This window comes from Antechinus flavipes, chromosome 4, assembly GCF_016432865.1.
Source record: "Antechinus flavipes isolate AdamAnt ecotype Samford, QLD, Australia chromosome 4, AdamAnt_v2, whole genome shotgun sequence".
NCBI lineage: Eukaryota > Metazoa > Chordata > Mammalia > Dasyuromorphia > Dasyuridae > Antechinus > Antechinus flavipes.
Window position 1 is genome coordinate 199,384,068 of NC_067401.1, and position 18,930 is coordinate 199,402,997.

Sequence of the window (18,930 nt, forward strand, 5' to 3'; positions counted from 1 at the left end):
GGGTAGAGGGAAGGAGGGGAAAAATCAGAACAGAAGTGGATGCAAGGGATAATGTTGTAAAAAATTACCCTGGCATGAGTTCTATCAATAAAAAGTTATTAAAAAAATAAAAATAAAAAGTTAAAACAAAAAGCAGAGGAAGATGTAGAAACTGATTCAAAGTGGAGTTAATCAAAATAAGCAAAACCAGAAAAACATATCCATTGATTACAACATCTAAATGAGAATAGAAACTAAAAAAGAAACCGAACCTGTATAATTAAATTATGATGATTGCTTGTCCCTGAGAAAGAATGCAATCCCTTTCCTTTATTGGAGAGATGTAAAACCCTATCTATGGTTCCATAAATAGGGAACATTAAATATAATGAAAGTCTTCACAATTCAGTTCATGTGTTGATAAATGTTGTTTAAGGACAGTGCTTTATTTTGCATCAGTTTTTAATTTTTTCTTAGAAGGGATAGATTCATAAAAAGGTAACCAGGGAAGGAATTTACTCAGAAATGAAGGTAATATATAAAAATGAAAATCATAAAACAAATTAAAAATTAAAAATAAAATAAAATAAAAATGAATTATAAATATAATGTCTTGGAATACCTTAGTTTGTTAGAAAGTGACCCCCATTCACTGTATAGCTTTGTGTTTCCTTTAATCTGCATAATAACAACTTAGCATCGTGTATTTTTACATAAGTATTATTTTTCTACATAGACTTGTAGGAGATGTGCTGCTGTGTACTGGTTTCCTATCCTACCTTGGTCCTTTCAATCAGATGTTCAGGACCCTTTTGCTTAAAGAACAGTGGGAAGTAGAGATGAGAGTTCGGAAAATTCCATTCACTGAAAACTTAAACCTGATATCCATGTTGGTGGATCCTCCAACAGTAAGTTTTACTATCCTTGTCATCTCTTTTGGATTTCAACTTATTTTCTTAGATTTTTCTCTTATAAGTTGAGAATAAAATAATTGTAACTTACAATTTATGGTTACAACATACTTTACATATAGCATCTCATTTGATCTCCCCAATGGCCTATGAGATAGATAATGTAAATAATCTCATCCCCCATCTTCAAATCTTTGTATGTGGCACAAGCCATCTCTCATACTTGTAATGCCTTTCTTCCTTATCTCCATTTCAAAGAATTACTCTTATTCTCCAAAAAGGGCTCAAATATCATCTTCTATGTTAAGTCTTTTCTGTTTCCCTCAAAGTGTCCTTTCTCTGCCTGGTAGTAGTTAGCTTTACTGTACTTATTTGTCTTTATTTTCTGCATATTCTGTATATACTTATGTACACATGTAATATAGTTTTGAATATAGATGTACATACATATATGTCTCAGTTGGAAAATAAACTTTGAGAATTGAGACTGTTTCATTCATTTTATTTGTATCTCCTGTGCCTAGCGCTATCAAGGTACCACCATCTTTTCAGTACTTAGATTCACATTCCTAAAATTCATCTTCAATTCTTCATTCTCATCCCTTTTACCAAATCAGCTTTTAAATCCTAGTGAATCTTGTGAGAAAATATTTTATATTTGTTCACTTCTCTACACTTACTTTTCCCCATTTCCCCCTTTTCCCCATTTAGGGCACTCATCACCACTCCCATGTGGCTTTTATACTAGGGATAAAATCTCCCAGAGGATCAATTGCTTGTAGTTTAGTTTTTTTTTTTTTAAAGGATTTTTCTACTCACAGATCTTTAGTATCCAGAATTACATTGCCTGTCAATGTAATTCAGAAAGCTTAAGAAATCTCTGGCAGTCTCTTCCAGAAACAGCTAAGCTTGAGCAAGAAAGGTAGCACTGTATACTAGGAACAGTCCCAACTACCTCACTTTATATTGATCTTTTCCTATATTGCTAGCCCTTTAGTCCTGGAGCAAAATCTATTGATCATAACCAAAGGGTGAAAAAACACTTCATATCTGCTGTCAGAGAATCAAAAGCAAATGGCATATGGTAAGTTGAGCAAACTATTACCACTTAATCCTCATCATCATCATCTGCAATTTCCTGGAAAAATTCATGCTGTTTGCCACAGCTCTTGCACAGACAATTCTTTCAGTTGGTGGGGAATCAGGCGAAAGCACTGCTACATATCTCATTACTGTACTTCTTTGTGTAAGATGTAATTAAGGGCTTTGTTTCCTGCCTTTATGTATACTATTTACACAGATGGCACCTTTTCTCCACTGGGTTAAGTTTACTTCTGATTCTGAGAACAATCCTGTCTCTAGGCAGGATGAACAAAGGAGCCCAGGTCAGCATATGACTAGCTTAGCATTAAATCTGTCTTTCTATGGATCCTGTTCTGATCTTGGCATTCAGGAATCCCCTGCTGCCCCTATTTTGTATCCCTGTAATTTAATTGACTATGGACTAAATTTCCTACCCTTATACTCAGGATTTTGATCCCAAATCCGTTTTGCTAGACTTCTAAGATAATAATTAGTTGCCTGCCTAGATCTCTGCCAGTTGCTGCATACTACTTGCATCTCTTTTGCGTTTTGGCCCCACTTTAGTTTAAGAGGTTGGTTTGGTCTTGACTAATACTTTGATAATTACATTATTACTACATATGATGGAGTGTACTACATTGTCTATTACATTGTTCTAATACTTAGCCTTTGCTACATAGTAATAGACTACATGATATACCAGGCATCTTGGTTTTGTCTAATCTGACCCACATTGTTCCTTCTTTACAACTTAGTTCTGAAAAGCAACATTGGAAAAGAGCTTTATTTTTTTGTGTCTTTTCTTCTTTTTGTCTAGTTTTGTATTCATAAAATGGGAATGAGAAATATGGAAGCTGGTGGAAAATGTGTTTCCCTTATAAAGATGTATTTTATCAACAGATTTTCAGAAATGCATCTGTTGTTAGAAATGGCACTCATAATGTGCCAGCTAGTCCCTTAGTAACTTGAAAGAGTAAATTAAACTCTCAGAATATATAACTTCCTTCAAGGAGAAAGCTTTTCCACTGGGAAGATCAAGCTTAAATATATTCAATTGCCTTCATTTTTCCATAAGATAAAGATACTGTCATCATCATACCACAATGCCTTTTTTAAAGGCCTAATTGATAGAGCAGACTTGAAATGTGAGAATACTCTGGGGAAAGATAAGTGTTAGTCTGAGGTACTTGAGAAAAGGAAAAGGGTCTTGCAATTACTATTTTTGAAAAAAAAATCATGTTTTTCAGTTCAAAATGACAGACTGATTTTTTTTCAAAGTAATAAACATAAGTTGTAAGAGAAAAATTTACTGGACTAGTCTGCTTTTTAAAAAGTCTTTAAAATTGATAGTGCTATTTTTATTATTAGCAATAATTTTTCAATATTATCTAAATGCCCTAGTAATTTGATCCAGTTAAAACTAACTGTTGGATACTAAGCTAATGTTCTGTTTTCTTTCATTTAGATTGGTGAATGGGGACTTCAGGGATTACCTGGAGATGACCTCTCAATTCAAAATGGCATTATTGTGACTAAGGCAACCCGCTATCCACTTTTGATAGACCCACAAACTCAAGGCAAAACTTGGATTAAATCAAAAGAAAAAGAATTTGATTTACAGGTAGAGTTCAAGAAAATGAAATGTTGATTTACCCTATGAATGTAACCTGGAATACACCTGCTCCAAAGCTACCACCTTCAGCAGTTTCAGCACACTAGAGATCTTCTTTTGACAATTTGTGTAGTAATTTATAGGTTTCCAAGTCCTCACACACATCATTTCTTTTTATCCTTATGATAACTCTGGGGAAATTACAGATTTGTATTTCAAAGCCTATAGAGTAAACTAAGGTTCAAAAAATGTAGTGTAACTGGAGGGTCGGATAGGTTCACACCTATTTTTATCTGCCTGGCTTCCCAGCGAGGAAAAACCATCCAAGTACCTGCATCTAAGAGGGATTTTTTAAAAAAGCTAAGAGAAGTAGTAATCAGCAGGCTGTTCTTCTTAAAGGAATAGAAATTCCTGCTCTTCACCTTACAAGAGTTATAATGGAAGCTAGTAATTGGATTCCATCTTTCTCTGTCACATCTCCTCCTCTTCACTAGCCACCTTGGTTTTCATAATGTTACTATCCAACCTAGACCCTGACTGGTACACTGACATTTGGGAGGAATGTGGAGCAAGTGAAAAAAAGAAGAAAAGACACATTAAGAAAAATGTTAAAAGTTAACTATGTTTTTGCAAAGATTAAACTGTGATATCTCATGAATATATTCTAGGAAACTGAATAATAATAATAACAATAAATATAGAACTTTAAGGTTTGCATAGTGCTTTACATTTCCCTTCTGGGAGGAATCCATACCATAGGATAACACTATGAGTCTTAAAGGGACTATATAATGATTCTGTAGGAGATCTAGGAATCCAGCAGGATGTCAAAGAGTTGCCACAGCAACCTCAAGTTCATTTCCTTTCTGAGGGAACTAATGGACTGAGAGCCTTATATAATGTGCTTATGGACTCTTTAGAGTCCTTTCTATGTTTTTCATTCTCTATATGATTGAATACTTTTCTAGTCATAATCTTGACTATCTTCAAGTGCGTGTATGAAAATTAGTTGAATTGAATTGAGATTCCTTCTCTATCTGTAACCAAATAGTTATGAATTCTGTCACCCCACCTACAACAAGAAGAAATATGACTTCATCCTGCCTTCCACGGATTTTAAGGAAGCCATGATGCCTTCATTGTTTCTGCAAAAATGCAACTCACTACCTTTTATGAACTTACTTTCTGTAACAAACATTTATTTAAATACTATAGCTTCTCTAGATCACTTTCTTAGAAAAAAATGTGTTTCTAAATATATATTTATTTTCCTAACAAATCTTCTGGTTTTCACTTAAGATTTGGTGTATGTTCTTATGCTGTGCTTATATAAATGAATAATTTATTTTAAGGTGACATCTTTGAATCATAAATATTTCCGAACACACTTAGAGGATTCCCTTTCATTGGGACGACCTTTACTCATTGAGGATATACGTGAAGAGCTGGATCCAGCCCTGGATAATGTATTGGAAAAGAATTTCATTAAAACAGGAACTACTTTCAAGGTTAGTTCCTAAAAAAGAACAATGGTGACATCTACATATCCTTCGGAGTATAGCAACAGGAAAAAAAAAACAAAAAACAAAAAACAAAAAATAAACCTTTCCTTTTATATTTGAGTACAGAATGCTCTTAAAATATTTATATTTAAAATTGGTATTCAGAGGTTCCTATCACTAAAATAGGTAAACTGGGGGTCTCACACACAGAAGAAATTTAATAAATGTTTGTTAAATTCAATTAAAATTCAAATCTACCATTTAGGGTTGTTCTTTTGAGTAGTCTGATTCAAAGGGAGAAAAATTCTGAAATTCCCTTAAAAATTATGAGCATTCATTGGAGGTATTTAGACTGGACCTTCTGAAGACTTGTTATGTCACAGTCTTCATGAATATCTTTCATCATTCCCCACAAGGAGCTTTGGTAGGAGGTGGGGAGAGAGAGTGGAGAGCAGTTTAGAGAGAATATTGTTGGGGGAGAACAGGAAGTAGGGGAAACAGATATGTTCTCCTCTTAGGTATATGAATTTTTTTTAAGTTTTATAGTGATTTTCTTACCTTCTCTTAAATGCTCTCCTCAAACAGCTGCATGATCTGAATTACGTGTGTATGCTACCCACCACAGAATTCATAGCTGGCTGCCTTTTAAGCTAGGCTACAAACGCATGTAGAAGGAATATATTTCAAGATTGTGTACAGAATCATTAAAATCAAATACACTATTAAAATATAAATGTTAATTAGAAAATATATATTGGTATGGGCTAGAAGGTGGGCTTCACAAGCTATAATTAAGTACAAAGTTAGATTTCTTCACTTAAGAGAAGCAAGTCTAGATTTTATCTACAGAAAATGATATTTTTCTTCTACATTAATTTTTCATTTGAGCATGGCTTTGTACCAGGAGCTATGGAAAATTGTTCCAGATCATTGGTGATGATATGACTTGTTCTCCAATATATTGTCACATTTGTTATTGTTCGTGCTATTCTATGGTCTTTATGATTTGGAGTTAACTTTGGTTAAAATGGAGACGTCTCAGTTTTCTCTTCAGCAAAATGAGTGTAGACAATAGCTTCTAATATGAATCTATATTTGAGTTCTTTAATGTCCAGTGGCTTAACTTTGAACTTCTTAAAAGAAGTTCACAGGTTTTGTCATTAAAAAGAAAGGTAGATTATTCAAAAAAAATCTGTCACATTGAAATGCTTTTCACATTGCCTTTAAAAAAAATAAACCAAAAGGAGTTGTCTGTCCATCTTCTCTGGAGAGTTTTTAAAAAGTAGGCCCATCCATTCTCAGTTGCTTTAGATGCATTGGCTATGATCCTAATCGAGTTAGTGACATTAGGATATTCAGTGCTAAGACACCATCTCATCTCATTGTTGGAAACATTAATTCCCATCTGAGGCAAGATAGTGCAATGGAAAACATGCTATACTTAGAAAATAAATTCACAGCCCAGCTAAAATACTTACTGGCTGTGTAATCACTCACTTACAAGACATTTAACCTTCCCAAAAACTCAGTTTTGTCATCTGGAAAATGAAAATAATGATAATTATACTATTTACTCCACAGTGTTGTGAAGTGAGTGTTTCAAGTGTAGTTTAAATGAGGAGTACTTGAAATTTTTTTGTATTGTGGATCCATTCTGGTTAAGCTATGAATTCTTTCACAGGATATGTTTAAGTGGATTAAATAAAATACATATGTAACAGTGATAACTTTGACTCTCTCACTGCCTAAAAACCAGGTGTATTATAGCTTACTCCTTATCCCAGGGTTCTATAGCACCCTTGTACCATAAAGGGAGTATGGGAGTATTTAGGTTTTTAGCCATTGACTCAAGCTCCCAGTGATGGTGTTCTTTCATCATAGAAGGGATCCACTATACCCAAGTTCTATATAATCACTAATACTAATTCACTTTTATAAATGAATATTTACATCAAAGGTATAATAACGGATATATAAGCATAGTCCTCAATATATTAGGACTTGGAGCATTGTTCTTTACTCCTCTCCTATCTACCCTGCTTCCCTAAGCATTGTCTTTTACTCTGATGAGAGGAGATGATTAGATTTGCAACTTGGGTTATATTCTATATATTAGAGCCCCAAGTTCCAAGTCCAGGGGTCTCTAGGAGCTTAGATCTCAGGTATTCTGGCTTCTTGGAATTTTCCTGATAGGTTTTCACCCTTGAAACCTGGTTCTAAGGTCACCATAGATTGGTTCTAGCTCTAATAGGGATTTTATCTTCTATACTTCGAAGTAAAAGGGACAAACTAAACAGGACAAACAAAAAAACCTAGATCTGTTTCTTGGAGCCACTGGTCTAAAAAGGGACAGGGGAACTTCCCCCCACAAAAGTCCACTTGATATAGGTGAACCTTCACCCTATGTGAACATCAGTCAGAGAAGAGTATCCTCGTATAGCAATTTTTAAAGACACAGTCTGTTCTGGATATGCAGACAATTGAAAGAGGCTACTCCCTACCTCTGTGAAAGAGAAACACAAAGTATCTTCTGCTAGAAGTCTCCCAGGTACCCTCATTCCAAGTGATTCAAGGATGTTCCAAAGCCACTATTACAAATAGAAAGAAAAGAAATCAATCATATTGAAATAAAGATGTAAATTTTCCTACTTAAGTTTATACTCTGAAAGCTATCCACAGATGCTTTCATAATTATCATGCCAAATTATATATCTGTCCTCTGATTTGCTTCATTCACTAAAAATTTCACTTCAGATTTATTTTCAGGGAAGACTTAGAGAGATTTTGGTTCCTTCTTTTGTCTTCAAGGAGGACCAGGCCTAAATTTTCCTGAATTAACAACTGTCCCAATATTAATAACCTTCAAGCATAAAGATTCTGTATTATTCCAATTTAATTTATGATTAGTAAATTCTTTCCTAAATTGAATCTAAACCTTTCAAATTTCTTCTCTGATGTAGGTCAAAGTTGGTGACAAAGAATGTGAGATCATGGATTCATTTAAACTTTATATTACAACAAAGCTACCAAATCCTGCATTCACACCTGAGATTAATGCTAAAACATCAGTCATTGATTTTACTGTTACAATGAAAGGACTTGAGAATCAGTTACTAAGAAGGGTAATTCTTACAGAGAAACAGGTAATCAATCTCTCAATTTGAGAACATCTGCTTATAATGAACATATCTGGAAGAAAATACTACTAAATATGTAGAAAAGTAAAAAGTCAAAACTTACTACCTACTGTCATTTAGAAATATTTCTGTTCCAATCTCTATAGTAGCTAGACAGATTTTATAGTTATTCCTACCTTCCTCCTTCTGCAAATCACTCTTCCAATGTTTCAGTAGACTGACTCCAAAGCCTGGGACATCTTTATTCAGATGAATTGCCTCTCAGCACTTAGTACCATCACCACAACAGGGCTCTTACAGAGAAAGTTTGCCTTTGAAATTTTTTTGTCTAGGTTCCATTTCCATTTTTCCATATGGGATACAAAGATGTATTTAATGAAACAAGTATGTCATCCCCTTATTTTAAATAAATGGAATTTAGATCAGAGCTGGAAAATGTTTTCCTCTCAAGTGCCAATAACCCATAAGGGAAAACAATCAATAAAAACTATAGTGAAGTAAAAATTAAATTCATGGAAGCAGGATTAATTTTTTTAGAATCAGGAGAGTGAGAAATAGAAAAGGAAGAAAGAAAGGAAGAGAAAGAAGAAAGGAGGAAGGAGAAAGACAAAATAATCCTATAAAGGAAAAGAAAGATATGTAAAGAGAGAACTACAGAGAAGGAAAGAGGAGAGAACCAGAAAGACAGAAGTACAGTAGATTTTTAAATGGTCAGCAGATTAGTTTAAAAAAAGAAAAACTTTACTCATTGTAGAGGCTACTTAACTCTTTTAGAAACAGAAATCTGAAAAGTGGGTGCCATAGGAAAAAGAACACTAAGCAGAAGGTCCAGAAACTGGAATACTTATTCCCATTCTGTCCCTCACTGGTTGTAAGACCCTAGGCGAGGCAAAAAATTCTAATATTTTTATGTCAGGGACTTCTACAAAATACAATATAAAAACTTTGTATGGGTTCATAAAAACCTATCTTGTTTACTAATCATATTATATTTGACAGCTAAAAATGAGAGAAAATTAATGTGAATTAATCTGAATGAATAAAGTATTGTTTAAAAAGAATAGAGGGAATAACTCTAGCTTGCAATTTACATCCTCAGCTTTGTATCTCAGAGATTTGGACCAATTAAAAAAAAAATCCCAGCAAATTTATCATTAGTAGCACTTACATGAGAGGACAATCGAGTAATGGAGAGAGAGCTTACCTTGGAGTCGAAGGACTTGTGTTCATTCACCCTAGTGAACCTAATGTTCTAAGAGTGCAAATTGCATAAATGTGCTTGCTTATACTAAGAAAAGAAGGTATTTGATTTGGGAATTCCCTACATCAGTGAAATCAAAAATCTAGATCCCATCCCTTTTTAAAAGAATATATAGCTTATTATACTAACTTCAGAAAGAAACAAGAGGATAAAAATTATTTATGATCTGGGTCAGCCCTATCATGGAAAAAAAATATCAAAATACTACCAAGTAGCTCCAAACTAAATATTTTAAATTATATAGGCATGATCTCTGATCTTCTGATCTTTGTCACTACCATCACTAAATATGTATGAGCTTTATTTGTGGTGTTCATACATGTACATGGCACAATGTAATGGGGGAATACTTAGTTAGGAATAAAAAGACTGATTTTGGTCTCAACTTTACCACTAAATAGCTGTTACTTTGAGCAAGTTACAGCCACTCAGGGCTTCATCTGTTAAATGAGAAAGTTAATGAGGCTCTCTCCAGCTCTAAGATTCTTGGATACTGTGATGCTTTTTTTTTTTTTCTCACTTTGATTTTCATTCTTGGGTTTTGAGCTTCATTATGTTAGCACTGACCTTTGAAATTCTAAGTATCCAATGAACTGTAACTCTTCAACTGCTCTTTATCTTCAAATCTTTTAAAACTCCATTCCAAGAAGGGGGAGTATCCAGAGCCACAACAAGTCACCAGAGAGCAAGTTATTCTCTCAGCTGCGCAAGAATGAGATGAAGAAGAAACACTACAAGTTCTCCACTATGCTTTAAATTTTGAGATCAACAAAATAGCAAACTAGTTCATTTTATTCCCTAAAGCTTCAAATTCAGAATTGGTTCAGGGATTTCTATAGCCACAGCCCTCCTCATTCCTTATAGCATTTCTTGTATTCATCCCTTTCTACTCAATCTTGATCCAAGTGATCCCATAAGTAGCAAGAACACAGATCATCAGTTACAGATCCAGAGATTTAGAGTTGGAAAGGGCCTCAAATGCTATGGAGTCCAGTGTTCCCCTCATCTTACAGATACCAAAATTGAGGTTAGGGGACTCAGCCAAGTCATATAGTTAGTAAATATCAGAAGTGAGATAATCCTGACTTGACTATGCTCCCCTGCTTCTCAATCAGATCCTAAGTGTGGGCCTGGATCTACCACCTGGTAGTTGGGTGACTTTGAGCAAGTTAGTTCCTCCATTTGTAACTCACGTCCTTTATCGATAAAATGAATGGGCTATACTAAATGATCATCTCTAGAGTTTGATTACTTCCAGCTCTGACCACTTGTGATTCTGTGACACATCTAGCCTATTAAGCCAGTCTTCGAGCTGACCTCCTTATATCCACTCTCTCCCCAATCCAGTCTGTTCTAAAATGAGAAGCAAATATCATTGCTTGGTGTGCCATTCGATCATATCCCTGTCCTGATAAGAAATCTACAGTGGTTTTTAATCACTTTCTCAGCGTGGGATTCAATACCCTCCTTTTAAGTGACCATCTTAATTTTTCATAATTAACTTGAACACCTCACATCAATAGAACAAACTTATTTATTGTCTATCCCCTAAATAAGACTTAATGCTTTCTCTTCTATTTCTTTGCATGTTGTTTCACTCCCTAACATTCTCCTCTCAAAACAATCCCCTTATCTTAGAAAATTCTGCCTAGAAGTCTCCTTCCCCATGAAAACTAATTTTGACTAAACTTGTCTGACTTCAGTTCTATTTTCTCTGATTGCCTCATGAGCATCCCAGTGCATATAGTTCTGTCCAGTCTCATTAATAGGTTATTATAAGTACATTTTCCCAAAACATGATATTTGTGTGCCCATATTTGCTTTGCTTCTCTCATTCTGTTGTGGATTTCAGGAAGAAAGGCACTGTGCTTCCAATTTCTTTCATGCTAACTCCAAAATATATGTCACAGGGTTCTTTACATATGGTATCAAAATCTACAGTGAAGTCATTGACTGAATGAATGAATGGATAAATGATGGGTTAATCTGGAAAGGCTTTATGACAGGTTATGTTACATAGCATTATTTAAACGAATCTAAATCTAATGTGTAAGTAGATGTATATAGGTATTTTATAAAAATTCATTGTGCTCATTTAAAAGAGAATTGGAAAGAAATCTATTGAAGTATACAAATAAAATAAAGTCTAGGCAAAAACAAACAAACATGTGAGTGATGATTTGTTGTTATATTAATCAGAAGATCAAAGCTAAATCAAAGGCCGAAAGTCTCCCATTAGACACTTTAGGCTTCTATCCAGAAAATTTAGGCCCAGAATTAATATTTGCATAGGACAAGGCAGTTCTGTGTGCATGGGCAGAAGGCCTAAGTGAGCAAGATCAAGGAAGGAAAATCCTGTGAATACTGAATAAGAGGGCCCATAAGCGAGAGAGCCAAATCAAAAATGCTCAGGAAAATATACTTGACTCCTGCATCTCAGGGGGCACACAATGTAGGCTTGACATCAGATATAAGAAGTTCAGAAAAATAAGCAGATTTGCTTAGATGGATTTGCTGATTATATTAACCATTCTTGCATTTATAAAACATACTTTAGTATTTTGGGCATTTGAAAAAAACTGGTGGTTGATAAACACTATTCAATTGGATTTACTATAAAATTAATGCAGTTTTTTTATAGTTGTCTCACTTTTTGATGCTTAAAAATAGGAACTGGAGTCAGAGAGAGTTAAACTTATGGAAGATGTTACTTTTAATAAGAGGAAGATGAAAGAACTAGAAGATAACCTACTGTATAAACTAAGTACAACACAAGGTATTTGTTTCATAGATTCAGAATAAACATTTCTTGCAAAGATTTTTTTCTATACCCATGAAATAACAGCATTAACATTCAGCCATTAAAAGTGCTAGAGAAGAGTTAAGAAATACCCCTTCTGTTGCTCCTCTTAGTGGTGGTACAATTATCCTCCAAAAATTGCTGGAATTGCCTTGATCATCTCATGCTGGATATCCAGCAGCACAATTGAAGAACTTCAAAACTCTTGAACTCCCTATTTGGCCACCAAATTATAAAATTATGTTTTGGAGGACTGATACTTAGTCACACAACAGGAATTTCAATTCCAGTCGTAAGCTTACTGTTAACATACATTGGGACCAACCAGGATCTCTCATCAGGCAAACCCTGTTTCCCATATAACTAACATACATGCCCCATGGTATCACCCCTCTCACATAGGTAATTAATATTTTATTCTACTGAGGCAATTGGGGTTAAGTGACTTGCCCAGGATTACACAGCTAGGACGTGTTAAATGTTTGAAGTCAGATTTAAACTCAGGTCCTCCTGATTTCAGTACTGGTGCTCTATCCACTGCGCCACTTAGCTGCCCTCATAATGAATAATTATTTAACTTGATTTCCCAAGAGAAGCTAATTTGTCTAGCTTCAATCTACATCTCTTAGGGAAAAGATTATACTGTGGTTTTGGGAAAAACAAAAAAACAAATCAACAACAGTATTTAGGTTAAAATTATTTTGTCATTATAGCGGATTTTCTTGGGTACTCTCTTCAATCTGTCTTTGCTCCTGCATAGAATTTCGTATGCATTTTATAGGTAGTAGTAATTTTTTGCCACCATAAATTTGGGAAGAGACATAGAAGGAATCCCCCATCACATGGCATTTGAGAGTACACTGTCTCCCCAAGCTGAAATCTAAATATACATTTTTGTCCACTAAAAAAATTGAATCCAAAGCTTGTAAAGGGCTGGAACTCTGAAGAAGTATACTTGAAACAAGGATACTTACAAGGTGTTAACTCAGTGTGATTAATGAGATGATAGTTTTCTAGTTTACATATACTAAGTACTTAGCATGGTGATATAATGGTTCTCTAATTCACACATATTCAGTATGCTGCAATGATGTAATTGTAATTGGGTATCTAAGGGCTGAGAGTACTAGAAATGAAGCATTCCATCCTCGATCAGCCTCATCATGGCTGTCCTGCCTTCATCAGTTCCCCACTAAGACCAACAACCTCCAGAAAGCTAGCCCAAACATTACACAAGCTGGTTCAAAACTTCTTAATCCCTTGTTATCATGATCTGTTTTTATTGAGCACTAATGTACCTTAACAGACTTTGAGTCACTGAAGTGAGTTAATACAAACATAGCTTCTTGTCTAGATCAGGGCTTCTTAAACTTTTTCTACTTGTGACCCTTTTTTGCTTGAGGAATTTTTACATAGCTCCAGGTAAAAAGATATATAAAATAAATATATAATAAAATATTAAACCATATTAAAAACCATAATTTTGTGACCCATACATTCATTTAGGAGACCCCATATGGAATTGCAAACCATGGTATTAAAAAGTTGGGATCTAGATAATTCTTATTATCAAAAGCAGACAATGACCATGCTAACAAGGACATTATATTAAGAAAATTCATAAATAAGGAAAACATGTATAGTACTTAGAAAGGCATATGTATAGTTAGTAAAATTATGAGTGAAGAGTATTTGCATAATTATGAAAAAATGATTCCTCTGTTTGCTTCTTCCTATGCTACCCTCTAGACAGTAATAAGAAGAGAAAAGCTGTGACATAGAAATTGAGAGGAGGTTTGGAAGAAAGCTACCAGGGTGTCCATTCCAGTAAACCAGTGATGATCTTAGGAACAGGGCAGGTGCCTAATGTGCACTAACATTTACATAAAGCAGCCAATCAGGCACATTGGGTTTAACTACAAAGACTAATTCTGATGTTTACCACTTCAGGACTTTTGTTATAGATACCAAATTTCAAAATTAGTGAAAAAAGACATTTCCCTCAATTCTTTGATTAATTTCAGTGGGTTTTTATGAAGTATCCAAATTTCAAAAGACACAACGGAGCACATTTCATTAATAAGGATTGTGGCACTGTACTCTATCTAAATATTGGGACAATTACAGAGCAAATGTGGTAGGGAGCAGGCTATCTCACTTTAAGGCCATTTCTTTATGTCATGTTATATTTTTTTCCTGTTTGATTCTTAGGTTCCTTGGTGGATGATGAATCTCTCATTGGTGTCCTCCGGACAACCAAGCAAACAGCTGCTGAAGTAAGTGAAAAGCTGCATGTGGCAGCAGAAACAGAGGTCAAGATTAATAATGCTCAGGAAGAATTTCGACCAGCTGCTACAAGAGGAAGCATTCTTTACTTTCTTATCACGGAAATGAGTATGGTCAATATCATGTACCAGACATCCTTGGCACAATTCTTGAAGTTATTCGATCAATCCATGTTCAGGTTGGAACTTGTTTATTATTTTTTCTACTCAAAAGCGATGACTTAAAATTGATTTATAGATAGGTAAATAGAATCATTCTTTTATAAATTACTTTTTTATTTAATTTTTAATGTGATTTTTAGGTCTGAGAAATCTCCCTTGCCACAGAAGAGAATTGTAAATATTATTGAGTTTTTGACTTACGAAGTTTTTGTGTACTCAGTCAGAGGCTTATATGAAAATCACAAATTCCTTTTTGCCCTCCTTTTGACCTTAAAGATTGATCTTCAAAGAGGAGCAGTTAAACATAAAGAATTTCAGGCACTTATTAAAGGTAAATTTTTCAAAATTAAAATGTATTATCTACAGGAAGTTGTTCTTCGTCTCCTTTTAGCATAGTATAACCTTATTTTCTAAACAATGCAAAGTACATTGTACTTACATTCACATGCAACTAAAGATGATTTTCTACTGATTATTTAATGATAACTGATATTTATACAACTATATATATGTATGTATGTGCATATATGTATATATATACATATGCATCCTTTGAGCCCCCCAAAAACCTTAAGATATAAGTAGGACAGCTAAAATTACTCCCATTTTGTAACTAAAGAAAGCAGAACCTATCATTAAGTGCCAACTTGAAGGTATAAAAGTTTATTTTTAATAGACAATGATTATTTTAAATTTTGTTTAAAAGGAGAACTACACAATTTGAGTCATGCTATTACAATACTTTTCTTTAGGGGGAGCAGCCTTGGATCTCAAAGCCTGTCCTCCAAAACCCTTTAGATGGATCCTTGATATGACTTGGCTAAATCTTGTGGAATTGAGTAAACTACCACAATTTGCAGAAATTATGAATCAGGTAAGGGACTTGCTGATTAAAAATGCAGGTTTAGAAAAGTTCATTTGGGCCTCATTAGTTGAGTCTAACCTTTAAAATGCATTCTTTTGTGGATTCACACTGGGTTGGGAATCCCTGAATGTATTGCAGAATTTTTCACAGACTTTCACAGTGGAAGGACCTTTTTGGCTACCTCATGGCCCACCTATAATTGAACAAGAATTCTCTCTACATGGAGAGCAATCTGGAATTATGCCCCAAAAGTTATCAAACTGTGCATACCCTTTGATCCAGCAGTGTTACTACTGAACTTATACCCCAAAGAGATACTAAAGAAGGGAAAGGGACCTGTATGTGCCAAAATGTTTGTGGCAGCCCTGTTTGTAGTGGCCAGAAGCTGGAAAATGAATGGATGCCCATCAATTGGAGAATGGCTGGGTAAATTGTGGTATATGAATGTTATGGAATATTATTGTTCTGTAAGAAATGACCAGCAGGATGAATACAGAGAGGCTTGGAGAGACTTACATGAACTGATGCTAAGTGAAATGAGCAGAACCAGAAGATCATTATACACTTCAACAACAATACTGTATGAGGATGTATTCTGATGGAAGTGGATTTCTTTGACAAAGAGACCTAACTCAGTTTCAATTGATAAATGATGGACAGAAGCAGCTACATCCAAAGAAAGAACAGTGGGAAATGAATGTGAACTATTTGCATTTTTGTTTTTCTTCCCGGGTTATTTTTACCTTCTGAATCCAATTCTCCCTGTGCAACAAGAGAACTGTTTGGTTCTGCAAACATATATTGTATCTAGGATATACCGCAACATATCTAACATATAAAGGACTGCTTGCCATCTAGGGGAGGGGGTGGAGGGAAGGGAAAAATCGGAACAGAAGCGAGTGCAAAGGATAATGTTGTAAAAAAAATTATCCTGGCATGGAAAAAAAAAGCAAGAAGACAAGATAATAAAAGGTATAGAGTTATGTCCACTCAAAAAAAATTAAATTAAAATTTAAATTAAAAAAAAAAGAATTCTCTCCACAGTATTCTCAGCAAGTAATTATTAAGCCTTCAAGATTTTCAAAGGGAAGTCCACTGCTTCACAAGGTAGCCCATCAGATTTGGCTTTATTGGTAGCTGTTGTCAACAAGCCATTTCAATATAGTTGGTGTATTTGTCCATATCCCCAGTTCTGGAAAGTTCTCTGGGGCTCTAGAAAGATTCAATCAAATTTATTTCTCCTTTTTAAACTATTGGTTTTTTAAAGAGCCTTCTTCCAGTACCTTCCACTAAAAAGTCTCAATAAAATCCAAATAGTTCAATTCTTATTGACTTTCTACAGAGGCCATAGAAAGAATTTGAATAGTCCATTCAACAGAATTTTTAGATAATCACACAATGAACAGCCTTTTATGAGGCTCCAAGCCTTCTATAGCTGGTGGGTCTGGTGATTACAATCATTTTAAAATACAAAGTTATGCAAATTCAATAAATAAACAACTTTTTGCAGTTCTCATAAGTTAATAATTGGCTGGCACTTATAAAGGCCTGTTGCAATCCAACCAATTAGGAAAAAAAGTTGAAGAAAAAAATAAAGTAAAAATAAAACAAGCTGGCAAAATTGGAAGAAAAATAAGGGAAAAGAAAGAACAAATGAATTTCTCATCTCAAAATAAAAATCTAGTCTTAAAAGAGTTCCCAGGCTAACTGGAGCTCTCCATGGAGCTATTAGGAATCTATCACCCTTAGTCTAGAAACTGCACTGGTTGGAGTGAAAGTTAATCCCGTAGGTTCCTTCAGCACAAGTGGCAGCTCCTACATTTTCTCAGTGGAATCCCTGTCAATGCATAGGACAATTCAAATGGAAATTCAGACAAAAATAATCTAGGGTTATATATAGCATATAAAGTACCCCAAATGAAGGTCCAAATTTATCCAGTGATAGGAAAAGCAAAATTAGCTAGGGGGAAAAAAAGGAAGCCAGCTCAGTTGAGCCATGAACTCATGATTCCAAACAAAATCCTAAAAAAGGGATTAAGTTACTAATAGAAATCACTCCCTCAGATCCCAGACAAGTCCTCATAACTCAGGGAGGAAATTGCCTCTTCACAGTTCAGTTCTAGGAAAACTTGGCTCCAAGGAAAAAATATCAGTTTATTTGTTACTATTTCATGATGATATTACCTTAAGGATCTAAGAGCATTGTATTGAGCAGAAAGATATTCAATGTACAAAATTGTTCAGATGTAGCACAGCAACTTATTTCTTCTGCTACATGTTGTTTAAACAGAAAAGACTCAAGTGTGAATTGACAAATATTTAAATAATATACTAGTAACTCATAATTCCTCTTTTACTTTAAAATTTCATGCTCAAAACATTAAACACTGGGGTACTACTATACAGGCACTTCAGTGATATGTGTCTGTTTTGTCCAAGGAATTCATTCGATGTTCTTATCATCGGCAAAGCAGGTCATGGCTTCAGCATATCCTCCTAATGAAAGTTATCTTTTCCCAGACTTAAAAGATTTCCCCAAAGTAGCCATCTCAGACAATTTTCTGCTCAGGAAAAGAAACAAAGCCAAGAGACATCCAGAAGCTTGAGGCTCATCTTAGGCTCATCTAAGACAGAGTATCATAGTAGTCACAATTATTGTAGGGCTAGTGAGAGGATTATGATCCTCTGATCCTCCATAGGTCTATAAGAGAAAGCTCAAAGGGCCAAAGTGCTCAACAGGAAGAGAAAGTAATAACAGAAGTCAATTGTCCTTTTAAATCTATGGAGTGGGTAGTCTTTGTTCCTTTGCCAATCCCCTTTGATGTGTCTCATCTTTGTCATTCAAGGCAGCCAGCTGGCATAGTAGGAGAGGTCTGGAGGTGGAGTTAGGAAGGCCTAAGTTCAAATTCAGCTTCAGATACTTCCTAGCTGTGTGACACAGGGCCACTCATATCATCCTGTTTGCCTCAGTTCCCTCATCTATAAAATAAGCTGAAAAAGAAAATGATAAACCATTCCATTATCTTTGCCAAGAAAATCCCAAATGAAGTCACAAAGAGTCAGACGTGACTGAAGACAACTGAACAATTTTTATCATAGGTGCTATTCCTGTGTGCTCATTCCTTCAGAAAAGTAAAACTGGCAATTCTAGAAAAACAAGATTATATAAAAGAAAGCCAGCCAATTAAAAAAGGAGATCCAGAATCTTAAGGGGAAAAATGACATTATAAAACTAGAACTGGGCAAGGGGAAGCCAGCAAAGTTAGAAGAAACCAAAAAAAATTATAAAATACAAAGAATAAAAAATAGAAGAGCATTGAGACAGCTCATAAG

General features: G+C 34.7%; 1 protein-coding gene and 1 long non-coding RNA gene across 2 annotated transcripts in view; one reads left to right on the forward strand and one right to left on the reverse strand.

Moving 5' to 3' along the window:
* The window catches only part of DNAH8 (dynein axonemal heavy chain 8), a 402,529-nt gene that overhangs the window by 313,220 nt on the left and 70,379 nt on the right, over positions 1–18,930 (forward strand). The window contains exons 72-79 of the mRNA XM_051996876.1: positions 716–887; positions 3,439–3,594; positions 4,938–5,093; positions 8,048–8,230; positions 12,156–12,261; positions 14,497–14,749; positions 14,873–15,063; positions 15,485–15,606. Coding sequence (XP_051852836.1) covers positions 716–887; positions 3,439–3,594; positions 4,938–5,093; positions 8,048–8,230; positions 12,156–12,261; positions 14,497–14,749; positions 14,873–15,063; positions 15,485–15,606 — 1,339 coding nt within the window. The remainder of the gene's footprint in view (positions 1–715; positions 888–3,438; positions 3,595–4,937; positions 5,094–8,047; positions 8,231–12,155; positions 12,262–14,496; positions 14,750–14,872; positions 15,064–15,484; positions 15,607–18,930) is intronic.
* Positions 1–18,930, reverse strand: part of LOC127561696 (uncharacterized) — a 51,967-nt gene that overhangs the window by 25,869 nt on the left and 7,168 nt on the right. The window contains exon 3 of the long non-coding RNA XR_007953505.1: positions 7,589–7,675. This is a non-coding gene — a long non-coding RNA (uncharacterized LOC127561696). The remainder of the gene's footprint in view (positions 1–7,588; positions 7,676–18,930) is intronic.